General features: G+C 34.4%; 5 protein-coding genes and 1 non-coding gene across 6 annotated transcripts; 2 read left to right on the top strand and 4 right to left on the bottom strand.

Annotated features, from left to right (window-relative positions):
• Positions 1-1,494: 1,494 nt before the first annotated feature.
• On the bottom strand, positions 1,495-4,487 carry LOC8284241 (nuclear transport factor 2B). The gene is made up of 2 exons (XM_002518478.4): positions 1,861-4,487; positions 1,495-1,667 (listed from the first exon to the last, which is right to left on the bottom strand). Exons 1-2 carry the CDS (start codon positions 2,161-2,163, stop codon positions 1,593-1,595), a joined length of 378 nt encoding a protein of 125 aa, XP_002518524.1. The 5' UTR covers positions 2,164-4,487; the 3' UTR covers positions 1,495-1,592.
• Positions 4,488-4,632: 145 nt separating this feature from the next.
• Positions 4,633-6,032, bottom strand: LOC8284243 (probable dolichyl-diphosphooligosaccharide--protein glycosyltransferase subunit 3B). Its single transcript, XM_002518480.4, has one exon. The coding sequence runs from the start codon at positions 5,897-5,899 to the stop codon at positions 4,850-4,852; it is 1,050 nt and encodes a 349-aa protein (XP_002518526.1). The 5' UTR covers positions 5,900-6,032; the 3' UTR covers positions 4,633-4,849.
• A 166-nt stretch (positions 6,033-6,198) lies between these two features.
• On the bottom strand, positions 6,199-8,051 carry LOC8268611 (pentatricopeptide repeat-containing protein At4g21170). The gene has a single exon (XM_002518481.4). It carries the CDS (start codon positions 8,002-8,004, stop codon positions 6,205-6,207), a length of 1,800 nt encoding a protein of 599 aa, XP_002518527.3. The 5' UTR covers positions 8,005-8,051; the 3' UTR covers positions 6,199-6,204.
• A 7-nt stretch (positions 8,052-8,058) lies between these two features.
• Positions 8,059-8,138, bottom strand: TRNAL-UAG. Its single transcript has one exon. It is a non-coding gene; the product is annotated as a tRNA-Leu (tRNA).
• A 1,095-nt stretch (positions 8,139-9,233) lies between these two features.
• On the top strand, positions 9,234-11,159 carry LOC8267447 (probable xyloglucan endotransglucosylase/hydrolase protein 8). Its single transcript, XM_002518482.4, has 4 exons — positions 9,234-9,838; positions 9,947-10,047; positions 10,162-10,364; positions 10,617-11,159. The coding sequence occupies exons 1-4, from the start codon at positions 9,643-9,645 to the stop codon at positions 11,017-11,019; spliced, it is 903 nt and encodes a 300-aa protein (XP_002518528.1). The 5' UTR covers positions 9,234-9,642; the 3' UTR covers positions 11,020-11,159.
• Positions 11,160-13,316: 2,157 nt separating this feature from the next.
• Positions 13,317-14,775, top strand: LOC8268613 (cysteine-rich PDZ-binding protein). Its single transcript, XM_002518483.4, has 4 exons — positions 13,317-13,477; positions 13,617-13,734; positions 14,374-14,465; positions 14,552-14,775. Exons 1-4 carry the CDS (start codon positions 13,462-13,464, stop codon positions 14,614-14,616), a joined length of 291 nt encoding a protein of 96 aa, XP_002518529.1. The 5' UTR covers positions 13,317-13,461; the 3' UTR covers positions 14,617-14,775.
• The last annotated feature ends 951 nt before the right edge of the window (positions 14,776-15,726 follow it).

The raw sequence follows: 15,726 nt of genomic DNA, 5'->3' as shown, positions 1-15,726 counted from the left end.
AAATAAAAGCCTCATAGTCCGTATTTTTTAATTTGACTTTCTCCCAGATCCCACTTAAGTCTTTCTATAATATTATTTTTTTTTTCATTAACATCATAGTAATCAACCATTAGCTTAGTGGGCAGCACTTTAAAGTGTTCCCCAATTATGAAGTTCATTTTTCATACTTATAGAGTAATTTCCCTCCTCTTATCCCAACGAAAATGACTAATAGTGCCTCGCCACTAGAAAAAAAATGTTACTAATTTTCAAAGATAACTATGATGACCACCAATTGTATTATTCATTGAACTGAATCATGAAATAAATAAGCCAAATGCAAAAATTCTTTTTTCAATAGCATTACTAATGGTGTTTTCTGATCATTTTTCATGGATATTTAGAATCAAATGTTTCCTTTGATCAAGAAAAAAGTTACCTTTTAGGAAAAATGCAATTACTTTGGCTCCATGAACATCTTTCCTAAGTGGAGCAGAAATCGAATGCAGACAGCGCCATTTAGTTGGTGAAAGCCATCATGTGACTCATTTGAAACAATAAAAAAGAAAGTTGGTTTCCTCTTTATACATATGCTTTAAATTCGTAGTTAATACAATTATATGTAGTGGATAATTATACACCATCCTCCATCATGAAGGTTCTTTAACTCTTCTCATTGATTATCACTTTTGTATTTAATTAATCCAGTCTTTCGTTACATATTTTTTAATAGCACAGGGAGGATTATAGATCAGTTTGTCATATGCTTTTTTCTGGCAGTATAATTGTTTCTCGCAGCCAACTGATAAAGTTGTTCCATATTTCTTGATATTTTATAATAATTATGATATTGCTTAAGATGCTTTCATTTTTATGTAATGCAAATTGATTAAAATAATTAATCATAATTTATAGGAAAAAAGAGAGACCTACATTTCATCATTGCTGTGCTGAAACTAGTAGTAAAGACAGATGGGTAAATCAAGAGAGTGGATTCAATTAAAGAAGTTAATGTGCAAGTTTATCAAAATTGTTATTTTTTTAAAGGGTGAGTTTTGAAAGCTTACAAAACATTCATACTGACATTAACTTTTCCAAAACTTAAGTGGGCAATTACCCTCTTCCCTACAATGGGGCTTTGCCACAGGCTGGACCTAAAAGAAGAGAACCCAATGACCCAGCCCCTTGAGATGGCTTGGTATCCAGTCCAAAGAACCTAATCCTTCCTGCTATATTATCTTGCTAGTAAAGTAGCCATTAGTTTGTATAATTATCATGTTAATATGATATAATTCATTACAAGAGGAAACAGACATTTGAATGACCAAATTATTAAACTAAAGCCATAATGGAGTCTTAATGTCACTCCATCATATTAGACATAAATTCCAATAGCATTTCCTGTCATGTTGTAGTCCTGGAATGAATGAATAGAAGGAATACGTGAACAATATTTGTTGTTTTTAACCATGATACAATGGCTGAATAACAAACAGAGGATGAGAAAGCAGAATGTAAAACACAACACAAGAAATTCATTCAAGAGATAATGAAGATTTGATTATTCTGTCTTTCATCACATTGTATCACAACATCAATTTCCTAAAAACGAATTAACCATAATTGAGACGGAAAATGTCATTCTGCACGAAGAGTCCTCCTTGTACAGAGGGAATCAAGTGAAACATCTGCAACATGATAAACGTTCCTGTCAACCACTCATTTTGGCAGTGTCAGTCCTTCTTAATGGCATATTATATATACGTTAGCAAACACATATTTGTTATACATAATATATGATTTGGTTTTTCAAGATTTTGAAACACTCTTAACATAAATATGAAAGATAAGGTTTTAAAAAAAAAAAACTCAAATCCAAACCTGACTAAATCTTAAGGGGTGCTCCTCACCCGCCAATTGGAGGCTGCCACTGACAAAGACAACGATGCCACCAGCAAAAGAGGAGGGCTGTGTATCAATGGTGCTAATAGCATGCTTGCATTGATCAAATGGCAAGTTATTTAGCTTACTCGAGATATCATCAACGCCTAGTATCTTCTGACCTTCAAAAGTGAGCATGGAGCTTGGATGATAAAGAGATGCAAGTGAAGATCGATCATTATCGAAAAGGTTGTAGTAATGGTTCACAAATGCCTTCCCCACCGTTTCAACCTGTTCTTCCATTTCTTTTCTCTCTTCTCTTTTTCCTCTCTCTCTGCGTATTTAGGTTCTCTCCTTCTCTACCACCAAGCCATGCTAATATAATGCTGAAATGAATATGCTATAAAGAAAGTATAGAACATTGGCTTATGGCCGAAAGGAAAAAAGAGTGTTGCATTGTTTCCTTATTTTGCACGACTATGACCATAATATCCTTGCACAGTTTGATTATAGAAGGAAGTGTATCAAAAGGATAAAAGGGCAGAGGGGTAAATGGGGTTGAGAATCAGAACCGCTGTATTCTTACGCAAAGTTGAATGAATGGCGTTAAGAAATATAAAGAAGGAAGGGATCGCTGGTGTCAGACTTGAGGGCATCAACATAGAGCAGTCTTTTGAGCTTTTCGGCCGTCCATGTAAACTTTCTACGTCAGCTTTCTATAAAATGTCGAGTCAGAGCAATCGCAAATGGCAGACATTGGATTTAAGCAGGTTTTTAAAGATGAACACCGCATGAGCGCGAGGAAAATACGAAGCAAAAACTATGGAATATATCCTGAAATTGATGCCATACAGTACTTTTCTTTCCGAAGAGGGCATCTATGGATTCTTCTTATTGTTAATAATCTACAAAATTGGGTTTAAGACACATACATCGATTCAACAATAACCAGTAAGATTAATTGATTACACATAACTTTCCTGTCTCAAAAGTTTTAAGTAGTACCACTACCATGGGAGCATCTGATTGGCCTTTGCTTGCAAGAGGCATTACTTGCTTATACAAATCCCTACTACTGACAGTTTTCTTTTCTTTTTTTTTTCCAAATACTACTGACAGCTTCAACAAAGGAATCACTGGTAGAAAAACTTCAGGTTAGCAAATGAAGCGTCAGCTACGCAAAAATAGTAAAAAGATGATAGCGCCTAAGAGGGTAGTTAAACAAGTATGCTGGACAGACATTAAGCTCTAGTATTGTCCATGATCTGAACTCAGGATTCGATTGCCTATCAGAAGTCTTAACAAAGGCCTTTAATAAGGCCCACAATCCAATAACCCTTTTCCTGTGTTAACAACAAAACATAAAGAAGAGGCAAACACACAAGAACACCTTTAAATTCATCACCTCAGTGCAGTTTATGGAGCTAGAAAATCAACAACTCAACTAAGCCTGATTTCCCATTGAGGTAGTTAAATCCTATCATTTATATCCATGCACCCCATCCAAAAACAACACTGCAGTAAGGGCATATCATAGATGGCCTACTGCGTTCCCCATTCCCAGTAATCATATTGACTTCAGGTGTCTATCATGATCCAATTACCTATAAAATGCAAGTGACTCGACCCAGCTTATCATTGGTCATAATCTTCTCAATTATTAAGTTCATATATAGAGGTCGGGTCTAACAAAAGATCAGAACATCAGTGGAATGAGGAGAGAAGCAAAATCAATCACAAAATAAGAATCTTCTCTAAAAGAACCAGACATGCTGATTCTAGTAAAGGCTTCACTGGGCAACTGACGGAGGGATAACATAATTATTAATTAAACCAATTCTTTTCTAAAAGCCCCGCCGTGATGAAAAACCATATGCAAATACTAGAAAGATACATTTTAAGATTACCATAAATGGACTTTCATCTATTTGAAATCCAATGATGCAGGTGTTAGGAAAAAATTCTTGTGATTTCCAAAACCCAAAACCTAGAATGATGCCAACTTTCTGAATATGATAAAACTCTAAAGCCTTTCAGAAACAAGACAAACCAAAAGATAAGCACAGTTACACAAGTCACCTCCAATGTCCGCATCTAATACACCTTAATTTGGCCAACTGTAAGTCCCAACATCTAAATAAAACTGATTAGCATTTGGTTGATTGCATAAATTCCCTAAGAGTTTGACAAATGAGCCAGCCATGCTTGGGATGATTATTTGCTAATCAACACGCTGATAGAATTAAGACATCTTTACTGCTCTTAATCCAATAGAACCACAATTTTTCTCTCGGTATGTATACCTTAATCTTCATAAATCCGACATGCGTCATACACTAGAAGAATTTTCAGTCTCTAGACCTTGTTATTCCTATAATACAAACAAAAGAAGACCCAAAAATACAAACAAAATTGAGAACATAAGATGCTCCAGTTACCAGGTTGCACTAAAAGTGAGATGGACAAGACAAAATCTTCCGTGCAAACATATGAAATTGACCATTGTCAGCCACTACAACTTAGATATCTCTAGGAGGAACTCAAACAATACTCACAAGAAAATGCCATGAGATTCTCTCCGAGCATAAAGCATTCAGGCCCTACTGGAATAGTCATAAGTTTACAGAAGAAGGATACTAAGCAGGAACTTGTCATGAGGAAATCATTCAAAGAAAGATTAACATAAACAACTTCTTCATGCTATCAATCTCGTAATGTTAGTGTTTACTTCTACCAAATATATCATCAAAGGTAAACTAAACATACTTCAAATCACCAGGTAAAATATCAAATGCATTTAACACATATAACTTTTTGCTAAAAAAGGGGTATCTGTTTGGCAGAAAACATACTAAAGAGTTCAAATGGTGCTATTCTAAGTAAAAGTTATACATTGCAACATCAAATTGTTACACCAACATAATCTCACTAGAAAGCCAAAAAAAAGTCACCTTTTTCACTTCAAGAAGAATCCTCACTTCACTTCACATTACTTCCAACTTGAAGGCCAAAAAGCATGAACTCCATAGCCCGTCTTCCAATTATCCAAGTAAATAACCTTATTGACCGCCCAAAATGAAATCACAAGGGAAACAACCATAACGAATCTCTGAACAGTAACATTCTTAACCATAACAAGGACATGAGTAATAAATGCCAACAATAACCCAACAACTGTATACAGAAACCCAATAGCAAACCCTTCAGCTCCAAGCTGCATACCAGACCCTTGGTAAAAGAAAATCAACTTATTGGGATCGTTGCGGTCAGCCAAAAACATAGGCATTTTACGAATAATATTATGCATAGCACCAGAAACACTAAAGAAATACACAAACACAGCTCCAGACAACCATATTCTCCAATCGTGAAGCAATGTTTGACCAGTTAACAACTTCTTAATCATAAATGGCATCCATATTAACAAACAAACAATCGCAGAAATCATTTGATTTCTAGAAATTGGCGGCGGGCGATGAATAGGACCCACAGAAAGTTTAGTCCGGGACTCGATAAAATCAGACATTGACTCGGCCATTCTTGAAAAATCACCCTGATCCATAGCGTCAGAGTCTTTAGGGTTTTTGACATTAGGGTTAACGAGACGGATATGAGGGAGTGAATTAACGCCAAATAAAGAGAATGTAGACTGCGACTCTTTAAATTCAATGTCACAGAAAAACAGTTTACCGTAAGATGCGGAGGATTGATCGGCGTTGTTGTTGATAAACGAGGAAGCGACAAGAGAGAATTCGTGGTGTAGGTCTTGAAGGTGGAGTTCGGCTTTTTCGTGGAGTTGTTTGGCATCGAAAAATATTAGGAGTGAGTAAGGGCGCGGTGTTTTTGTTGAGGTTAAGAAACGCGAGATTGAGTGGTCGTTTAAGTGGATTACTCCCGTGCTTGATTGAGATTGGAGGCTTAGCAGTTCCGTGACGAGGTCTTGCGGATCAGAAGCGGAGATGGTCACGGAGGTGAAGAGAGAGAGGAATGTTGTTACGAGGAGGAGATGGGTGATTGTTAGTTTTGCAGAGATCGCCATTGTTGGTGGCGTTTAGGCGGAGTGAGGAAAATAATTTTTTGGTTTCTTTTGCCGTTGATTCCTGGGGATGACTCTGTTTCTCCTTTCCTCCCTTTGCATTCGTGTAGTATCCAATGAGAACTTGACATGTAAGCATACGACCCAGCACTTCTTTTACACAGAATACAGGGTGAAACGATGTAGTTTAGCCAATATAAACTACACCTAAGCTCCAAAGTTTCTTGCTTTTAGAAGAAATTTATTCAAAATTTTCTCTAGGAATAACTAATAACATGTGCAGTTACATAACAAGGAAAAAACATTGATTAAAAGCACATTTTACTGCTTGAATTGAATTCCAATATCAATCTTTTGTATGTTGGTTTATCAGGTTTAAGTCCCATATTCAACATTTCATCATGAAGTTTCATTGCTTTCCTAAGTTCCTTTGCACGGCAGAGTCCGCGGATTATAACTGTGAAACTTGCACTATTTGCCAATTTGAGTCCTTTCATATAATCAAATACTTTAATTGATTCTTCAACTCTCCCTTCTTTCACTAACCCACCAAGGAGTAGATTATATGCTGTTATATCCAGGCTTGCTTGCAGTTTCTCCAACGTATTATGCAATGCAAGAGCTTTGTCAGTCTGTTTGCTGGAGCAATAATGCTTGACTAATGAGCAAAAGGATAAAGTATCTGGCAATAACCCCTTCTCTAGAACCATATACAACAGCTCTTCTGCTTCTTTCCATCTGCGTTTCTTGCACAGCAATGTGATATATTTGGACAAACTAGAGGTACAAGGACTGAAACCTCTTCTCATGATGTCCCTCACAATTTCATATCCCTCTGCATACTGATCTTTCTCAGAAAGAAGATCTACAAATGCATCAGAAGCATTATCTTTTATCGTTAAACCCCTTTCCAATATCACTTGGTACAAACCAATAGCTTCCTCTAATATTCCTTCTATAGAAAATGCTCTTAGCATACGCCCATAAGTAGCATCTTGCAACCCAATCCTCTCATCACAAGCTCTCTTGAAAAACAATGTTGCAGCACTCACCTTCCCCAAATCACAGAGCTTTTGGATGATGGAATCATAATCGGATGAAGGACACTTGGAAAGCAATTGTTTTCCAACCATTATTGCCACTACTCTCTCAATCACTTGCAAATTTCTACATTTGCAAGCTCCATCTAGTATGGAGCTATAGGTGCTGAAACCAGGTTCAACTTTTCTATCGTACATCTCATTTAAGCGACAAAATGCAGCTTTAAAATCCCCATTTTTACTATAATAATCAACAACAGCATTATACATAACTGAATTACAAATACCCATATCTAGCAATTTTACAATTCTCTCGAAGTTCCCGTCTTTGCAAAGAATATGAGCAACCAAAGACCAAGTAAACTTATCTGGCAGAACGCCTACTCGAATCATGGCACAATAAAAACACCAAGCTAATCTTATCTCACTTTCTCTTTGCAGAGCATCAAGAAGTACATTACAAGCATGAACAGAAGGAGTACATCCAATAACTCTCATTTTTTTGTACACCTCTAGACCCTCAAGAAACGAACCCTTGTGCGAATAGAATTCAAGAACAAAGTTTAACGTACAAAGGAGAGAACTTTTACCCCTACAAGCTTGAACCATGGTCTCAAGAAACAAATTTGAAGGGTAGGTCTTTATCAGAGAATCCAAGATTTTCTTTGCGGCTCGGGGAAGATCCGACCCAAGAGAAAGTTGGATAACATGGCATTGAGATTTTAGGTCTGGATTGAAATTGAGATTGGTTTTGGCCCAGTTGAAGAAGTTGAGAGAGATTTGAGCATGGGTTTGAGTTTTGTGGAGGATTTGGAAGAAGAGAAAAGGTGTTAGCTTTGAGGAGAGATTGAGGTTTTGGAGAAGGGGGATCCAGTTGTTTCTTTGTAGTAGAATAGTGGAGATTTCAGAAACTAGTTGGTTTTGCTGGATTCGGGTTCTCCAACTGATTTTAGAAGTTGAAGTTGAATATGTTTTGCGAAAAAGAAGCATTTGAGCTCTGGCAGTGACCGGAAAACTGCAGTTAGAACGAGGCAACGAAGACACAAGAAAGGGAATTGTTTGCTCCATGTGAAAACGATGTCGTTTGTCTCATGGCCATAACGGCAAAAACAAAAAACCAAATGACAGCTGTGGGATTTGAACCCACGCCCTTTCGGACCAGAGCCTAAATCTGGCGCCTTAGACCACTCGGCCAAACTGTCGACTGATGGTCCAGGAACTCCTTCAAAATAATAAATATAATAACATGCCTTTCAACCGACATTTGCTCCTGCTCCATGTGACTAATGCTTGCTTGCTTGCATGTGACTGGAATGAATTAATGGTTCATGCATTAAAATAGTCATTTGCACATGATAATACACAACAATGGCCATGGGTATTTTATGGGAATATAACATGCAACAGCTCAATAAAAACTCAACTTGACATTAGCAACTTCACTAAACATTTAATCTTCTTACTAACATTCAGTAGAATGATGCACTTTGGCTTGGATTATGTCAATGTAAAACCTAAAACAATACCCAACTGGAGATGCTCAAGAAGAAGAAGAGATCCCTATATTAGAGCTGGCACTGAAATTGTCTTATCAATCCAAAATATAGGACCCATCTTTGCATATCAAGAAACGCATAGTTGGAAATTGCTTTTTCTCTTACAGCATCAAGTAGTCAATGATAGTAGTATTACGATCGCAATCAGCCCATTTACTAAGCTTCACAATAATGCAAATTGAGTAGGACCCTTTTTCACTCTCATGAATACTTCATAGTTAACTGGCAAATGGAACTGGACCATTAGAAGTCAGTTTCTTCAAGTGCAAACTACTAATCAAACGGCTATTAATTGCTCTTCTTGATAGAAGACTGCCCACATGTACTGCCTATACCTGATCGGTGAAGAGGATAATCTTGTTTATTTCTTGATGATTGTGATTAAGATGCTGGTTTTTGGTTATTACCAAGAAATTCAGTTGGCTCTGTTTCCCAGTAAAAAAGCTCTTATTTCTTCAAGTGTGATTAGCCATATCTTTGCCACTTTAACTCGCAAAAGAGCAGAGCTCGCTAGTAAAAAACATGTAGAGAAAACCATTTAAAAATAACCCTTGCGCCTTGTGTCTCGTGCCTTGTGCCAAAGTGTCTTTTCCTTTTTCTTTTGATTAAGCTAATTTCTAATTTGCAAAGCTGTTTCTTGCTTTTGCTGCCTATGTCGTGAAAGGCTATTAAGCAATTCAACATTAGATATGCTGCATTATTGCGATCTCCAGTTGTACTCTACAAGCCAAGAACTTTCTGATTACTATATGCACAAATCAAAATCAACTCCCTCTTCTCACTCGCAACATGTGGACCCCATCGCCATTTTCATTCCGCTAAGACCCACTGGAATGCAGCCTGGCTTTGCTCATTCCCCTGTTATTTATTTTGTCAAATTCCTAAATTATCCATCTTCACTTCCAAATCTATGATGCTATTTATTTCTATGCTTACTGCAATATGCCTTATATGGGTAAATTTGTACATGTGATGATATCAAGTAATTTAGTTTATATATCAACAACGCAAAATGTCAACTTAGTTTCCTGTTCTACCCTTCTCCATTTTTAAATTGCTGATCATTTACATATTGTAAGAGAAGATCCAGCTGAGAAAAGAAAAAGAAAAGCTCTTTCATACACTGCCTCTGAGAACCTTTCGGAGAAACATGAAGGGAAGGGTTTCCCCCATGGCAGCTCTTCTCTTCACTGCAGCTTTAGTGGCTGCTGTTTATTGCATATCATCTGAAGCAGCTGTTTCCAAAGGATCATTTGAAGACAATTTCAGCATTATGTGGTCAGAGAATCATTTTAAAACATCTGAAGATGGGCAGATCTGGTACCTCTCCTTGGACAAGGAAACAGGTATTTATACACTGACACATGCATTTACGATTCAATCAAAGATATATCTAATGTAAATATTCATAATGTCTTGCTTCATGTTCAAGATTTTATCCTTTCCTTGAACAGGTTGTGGATTTCAAACAAAGCAGAGATACAGATTTGGATGGTTTAGTATGAAGCTGAAATTAGTCGGAGGTGACTCAGCTGGTGTAGTGACAGCTTATTATGTAAGTCTTTCTTGAATCTTGATTTTTCATTGAGCATTCAAGGAAGTTGCCAATCTGTATTATGTATTATTATGGCAATGATGATTTACTTTTGAAATGGAAATATTATTGCAGATGTGCACAGAGAATGGCGCAGGACCAACAAGGGATGAGTTGGATTTTGAGTTCTTGGGAAATAGAACAGGGGAACCCTATTTGATACAGACAAATGTATATAAAAATGGAACTGGTAATCGCGAGATGAGGCACATGCTTTGGTTTGATCCCACTGAGGAGTTTCACACCTATTCCATTCTCTGGAACAACCATCAGATTGTGTAAGTTTTTCAATTTCAGGTTCATTCTACCCATTTGAAAATTCTTAAATTCAGATCTTGGCACTTAATACTGGTAATATGCTAAGACAAATTTAATCCTAAAATTTGATAAGTGCTATAGCCTTACAAGAAAAAAAAAAAGTTTCAGAAGTGGAGTACTTGTCCCATACTACAGGAGATGAAGTTTTTAAAAACCTGAAAAGTCGGGCAATGGGCATGCCATACTGACTCGAATTGGCCATTGAATGACAGGTTTTTTGTAGATAGAGTACCAGTAAGAGTTCACAAGAACAATGGAAAAGAGAACAACTTCTTCCCAAATGAGAAGCCAATGTACCTATTTTCAAGCATTTGGAATGCAGATGAATGGGCAACAAGAGGTGGGCTAGAGAAGACAGACTGGAAAAAAGCGCCATTTGTGTCCTCATATAAGGACTTTAGCGTTGATGGTTGCCAATGGGAAGACCCATACCCTGCATGTGTATCAACAACTACCAAGAATTGGTGGGATCAATATGATGCTTGGCATCTTTCTGATTCACAAAAAATGGACTATGCTTGGGTCCAGAGAAACCTTGTCATCTATGATTATTGCAAAGACACTGAAAGATTCCCAACTTTGCCAGTTGAGTGCTCACTGAGTCCATGGGATTGATAAGCATGAGACAGATTATTAAATATTTTTTGTTTACTGTTTTTATTATTTATTTATTTATCTATCTTGACATGAGTGTATAATTTGTTTTCTTTTGTCCCCATCTTTATATTGCATTAATGGACCTTTATTTCATTTTATTTTTTTAAACTTCTCTTATGTTCACTTCCAAAAAAAATGATGGTTGTTAGTTTTTCTTTTGGAATAATTATAAAAATAATGTATAAATTTGTTAAGATTTGAGAATGAAGTGTTTAAATTTTTAAAAGTTATAATTTAGTGTGTAAAACTGAAAATTATTAATATATAAGTATATAGAACTTGTAATTTATACATAAAAAATTTGATAATTACAAAAATGGTATATAAAATTATTAAAATTTGACAATTAAATATTCAAACTCTTAAAAAATTATAATTTAACATATAAATTTAGTAAATATTTACGACTAAATATATTTAGTAGGTTAATAGTAATTGCGGATTTGTAACTTTAAAATATATATTATGAGCTTAATAGGTTAATAGTAATTGCGGATTTGTAACTTTAAAATATATATTATGAGCTTAAGTAGATTAAAAATAAATAATATGACGAGAGAATCTTTAAAAGATATCTATTCTTAATATATTAATATACCGCTCTTATTATCACCATTATTATATTATTTCATCAATTTTTTTAAAAAAATCTCTATCAAACTTTGAGTAATATATTATTTTTTTCAACCCATCACTACAAACATCTAAAATAAAACTAGTTATTATTGAGGATGATAATCTTGACTATAATGTTAATTATTAATACATATCTTTATGAAATGTGCAGTATTTATTTATATTTTTTTATCTATCTTTGTAATTTTTATTATTTATATTACAAATTTTCCCTCTATATAAATATTATCTTTTATTGTGAAAATATAATAGTATAATTTATCTACTTTAGATTTATATATATATATATAATGATTGATTTCATATACTCAAATATTAATAATTTTTAATTTAACACATAAATTGTTACGTTTTAAAAGTTTAAACACTTGAGTATTAAACTTTAATAAGTTGCCAAACCATTATGAAATTATTTGATATGGATATTTTGTAACATATGGTTGACAATGTTATATACACTCAGATCCTGAATATCTATTAGGTTCATATAATGAATTATAACTTTTAAAAGTTTACACTTAATTGTCAAATATGAACAAGTTCAAACATTTTGTAATTATCCTTTTTTCTTATATACAAAAGAGAGCTATAAATTTAAGAAAAAATAAAACCAGTTGCAACTGATAATTAAATACAAAATACACAATCAGAATAAAACGTGTATCATTCTCCTATTTATTATGGTGTATACACTAAATCTAGTTAAAAATTTGCACTAAGTTCATTCAAGACAATTTTAACATTGTCTTTCAGCATAGGAAAAATTACAAAAAGAAAAGTACTAAAAAGCATCTCCAACTATATTCTCTGTATTTTTTCCTATTATATTATAAATAAATAATTTTTTTATTTTAATTTATCTCAAAATGTGCATGTATTCCAATAATATTTTTCTATTTTACTCCCTACTCAACTTCTTATTAATAAAGTAAAAAGAAAGAGAAATAAATAAGAAATGAGAATAATTTTAGAAAAAAAGAAAAAAACAATATAATAAATTTAAAAGTTAATTTTTCTTTTTTTAAATTTAAAAAGAGAGAATATAACTCTTAAGTCATTTTAAAGAAAGACGATGAATTACAAAGTCTTTTAGAAACATAATTTTTTTATATGCTCTTTATATACATGACTTAATAGCTTATTAAGGATGCTCTAATCATATAAAATACTTCTAGAATAAGAAAAACTTGATTTGTAAGTTAGAATGTTTGATATTTTTTCTTAACGATAATAGACTATCTTACATCATATTAACTTTTTGTACCATAATGTGACATATAATGTTTTATAAGATTACTTTATTAATTAAAAAAATAATATTAAAATATTACAGACAAATTTTATAAATATTACATGTGATATAAGTTAGATAAAAATTGCTATAAATTAAGGTGAGCTACGAAACATTGCTGAATCTTTAAACACATATCCAACTTGTAGAATCTAATTTCTTATATATTTTAATTTAATTAATTCAAATTAATAGCTCCAGTTTTGATAAAGCATTATGAATTTAACTATGAAATTATCCTTTACAGAAAAAGAGAAGGAAAAACGCAAGATTTCAATTAAAAAGAAAAGAATTGCACTGTTTCATCCCAAAACGCAACGTTTAGGATCAGGAAATTATATAGTTGCACGGAGTATATTTTAGTCAGTTAAGTGGGTCAACCGATACCTGAATTTCAATTTTCAATCCCTTGGTCAAAAGAACGCCAATTAGGGTTTTCGATTTCGCCAGGAGAATAACAATCAACATTAACAATGGTGTGCGAGAAGTGTAAGTCTCTTAATTGTTCTATTAAATTCGTTTACACTTTATTTACTTAGCGATGATCTTGAAAGAAACCTTATCTATGTTATGAATTTTTTCTTTTTGGTGGATTAATTGATGGAATATTGGTTTAAATGAATTGTAGGCGAAAAGAAGTTGGCGAAAGTAATAGTACCAGATAAGTGGAAGGAAGGAGCCAGCAACACCACGGAAGGAGGTGGCCGTAAGATCAACGAGAACAAGCTCCTCTCTAAGAAGAAAAGGTTCTTCTTTCGCCCCTTTGATTCCTAAAAAGACTAATTGTTGATTTTTTGATTTAGTTTAGATCGTTTGCTGTTTTGCTTTGCGGGAAGTTTGAGACTTTCTAGGATATTGATTATTGCGCATCTGTTATAATTATGTCGAAGTATTTGCTATTATAAGCTCAATTATCTATTAATGTCGTGTGATTAAAGAGAAAAATCAAATTCATGTTTAAGAAATGTGTTTGAAAGTTGAAACTGCTTCTAAGCAGAGTAATAATGTAGTTCAGGGAAATTTCCTGATTTATTAATAACAGAGAATACGAGCAATTAAGCTAGAAAATCAGAGATGCTTTCAATGTAAAGTTAATCTTTTTGAAGGATAATAAGCAAATAATATGTAGCAATAATAGGTTGTGATTATCGATCTGCAGTAGTTTTGACGTGAATCTGAGTTTAGAAGAGCTATGATTTTTTCAAGTTGCTTATTCCATTTAATTTTGGAATCAGCGTTTGAGGTTCTTTATTCTGTCGTTGTCTTACATCATTGACAGATGTTACTAGTGTTTCCGTAGTGTTTCCATGGTACTAGAGTTTTGCGTTCATGAATCCGATAGTGTTGTCATATCTAATGTATTTGGAGTTTTTCTTACTTTGCAGATGGACTCCTTATGGAAATACTAAGTGCATGATTTGCAAGCAGCAAGTACACCAAGATGCCAAGTACTGTCACACCTGTGCTTATACCAAAGGTACTATAATTGATGTGCTGATTATGGTAGTTTCAACATATTTATTACTTTTGCATCAAATTCTGACACTATTATGCCCTTTTTAGGTGTTTGTGCAATGTGCGGCAAGCAAGTACTTGACACGAAGCTGTACAAACAAAGCAATGTATAATTCTGAGCTAGATGTTATTATTATTTGAGTTGGATGTGATTGCTTATGGACAAACTCTTGACTGCTTGAGTTTAATTATTTAAATATCATGAGCTTGTGAGTATGGAATTGAGGATGTAAAGATCATTAACAGTTATAAAATGTACTAGCAGTTCTTTGCGTTCTTTCTTCCTGATGTAGTAATAACTTTTCTGCGCTCGTTGATTATCCTCGAGGCAAAATGTGCCTTCCCCTTCTGGCACCTGCAGCTGCTTTTTTTTTTTTTTTTAAAAAAAAAAGTTTAATCATTTAATGCTTACTGCATGAAGTAATATCTCTTGAAAAATGTTGCAGAGATTCTAAATTGATTTGCTTGCAAGTGTTAAAGTCCATGTTATTGGTTCTAGAGAATCCGGACAATCTCAACTTTAACTGTGCAACTGATATATTAGGTCTATATCAGGTTTAGAAACTTTACTTGAAGCTACCCATGACAAATTAATAAATATAATATATGGATGTGAGGTGAGAATTATTATGCTCTTAAGATCTATAGAAGCATAATTGAGTAATCGAAAATGCTAATGCAAGAGTCCTTGATTCCATGTTTTTCTTTTTAAAGTTCACACAAATTATGTATTATTATCTTTAAGTGGAGGAGCTGCTGCTGCTGGTCTCGTGAGTAATAAGTATGGTAAGTGGATGGGTGAATTTGCAACTAATGCTGGTGCCTGTGGTGTCCTCGCGGCTGAATGTTGGGGTGTTATCCACGGGTCACGTTTTGGTTTGGAATATGCATGTGCACTTGGAAGTACTTGGCTGATGTAGTGCTTGGCAATACCCTGCCCCCTCAACGGCACTTGTCTCTTTTCCTGGAAATTAAGACTGTGATGGAGAGGGAGTGAGAGGTTTAGATTCAGCACATTTTTCGTGAGACTAATCGCTTTGCCGACTATCTAGCAAATGTAGCTTATCCTTTATCACTTGGGTTGTCATTTTGTTGAAGTGCCATCTTGAGAGCTCCATGACTTGCTTGTGCAATATAGTACTGGGGTCTCAACTCCGACTTTTATGTAATTGGCCCATGTGTTTTTGGCTATTCGGCCTCTCTTGTAAGAACTTCCTTTTATT

Source organism: Ricinus communis, chromosome 5, assembly GCF_019578655.1.
Source record: "Ricinus communis isolate WT05 ecotype wild-type chromosome 5, ASM1957865v1, whole genome shotgun sequence".
NCBI classification, from domain to species: domain Eukaryota; kingdom Viridiplantae; phylum Streptophyta; class Magnoliopsida; order Malpighiales; family Euphorbiaceae; genus Ricinus; species Ricinus communis.
This window is presented reverse-complemented; position numbering and strand designations above follow the sequence as displayed.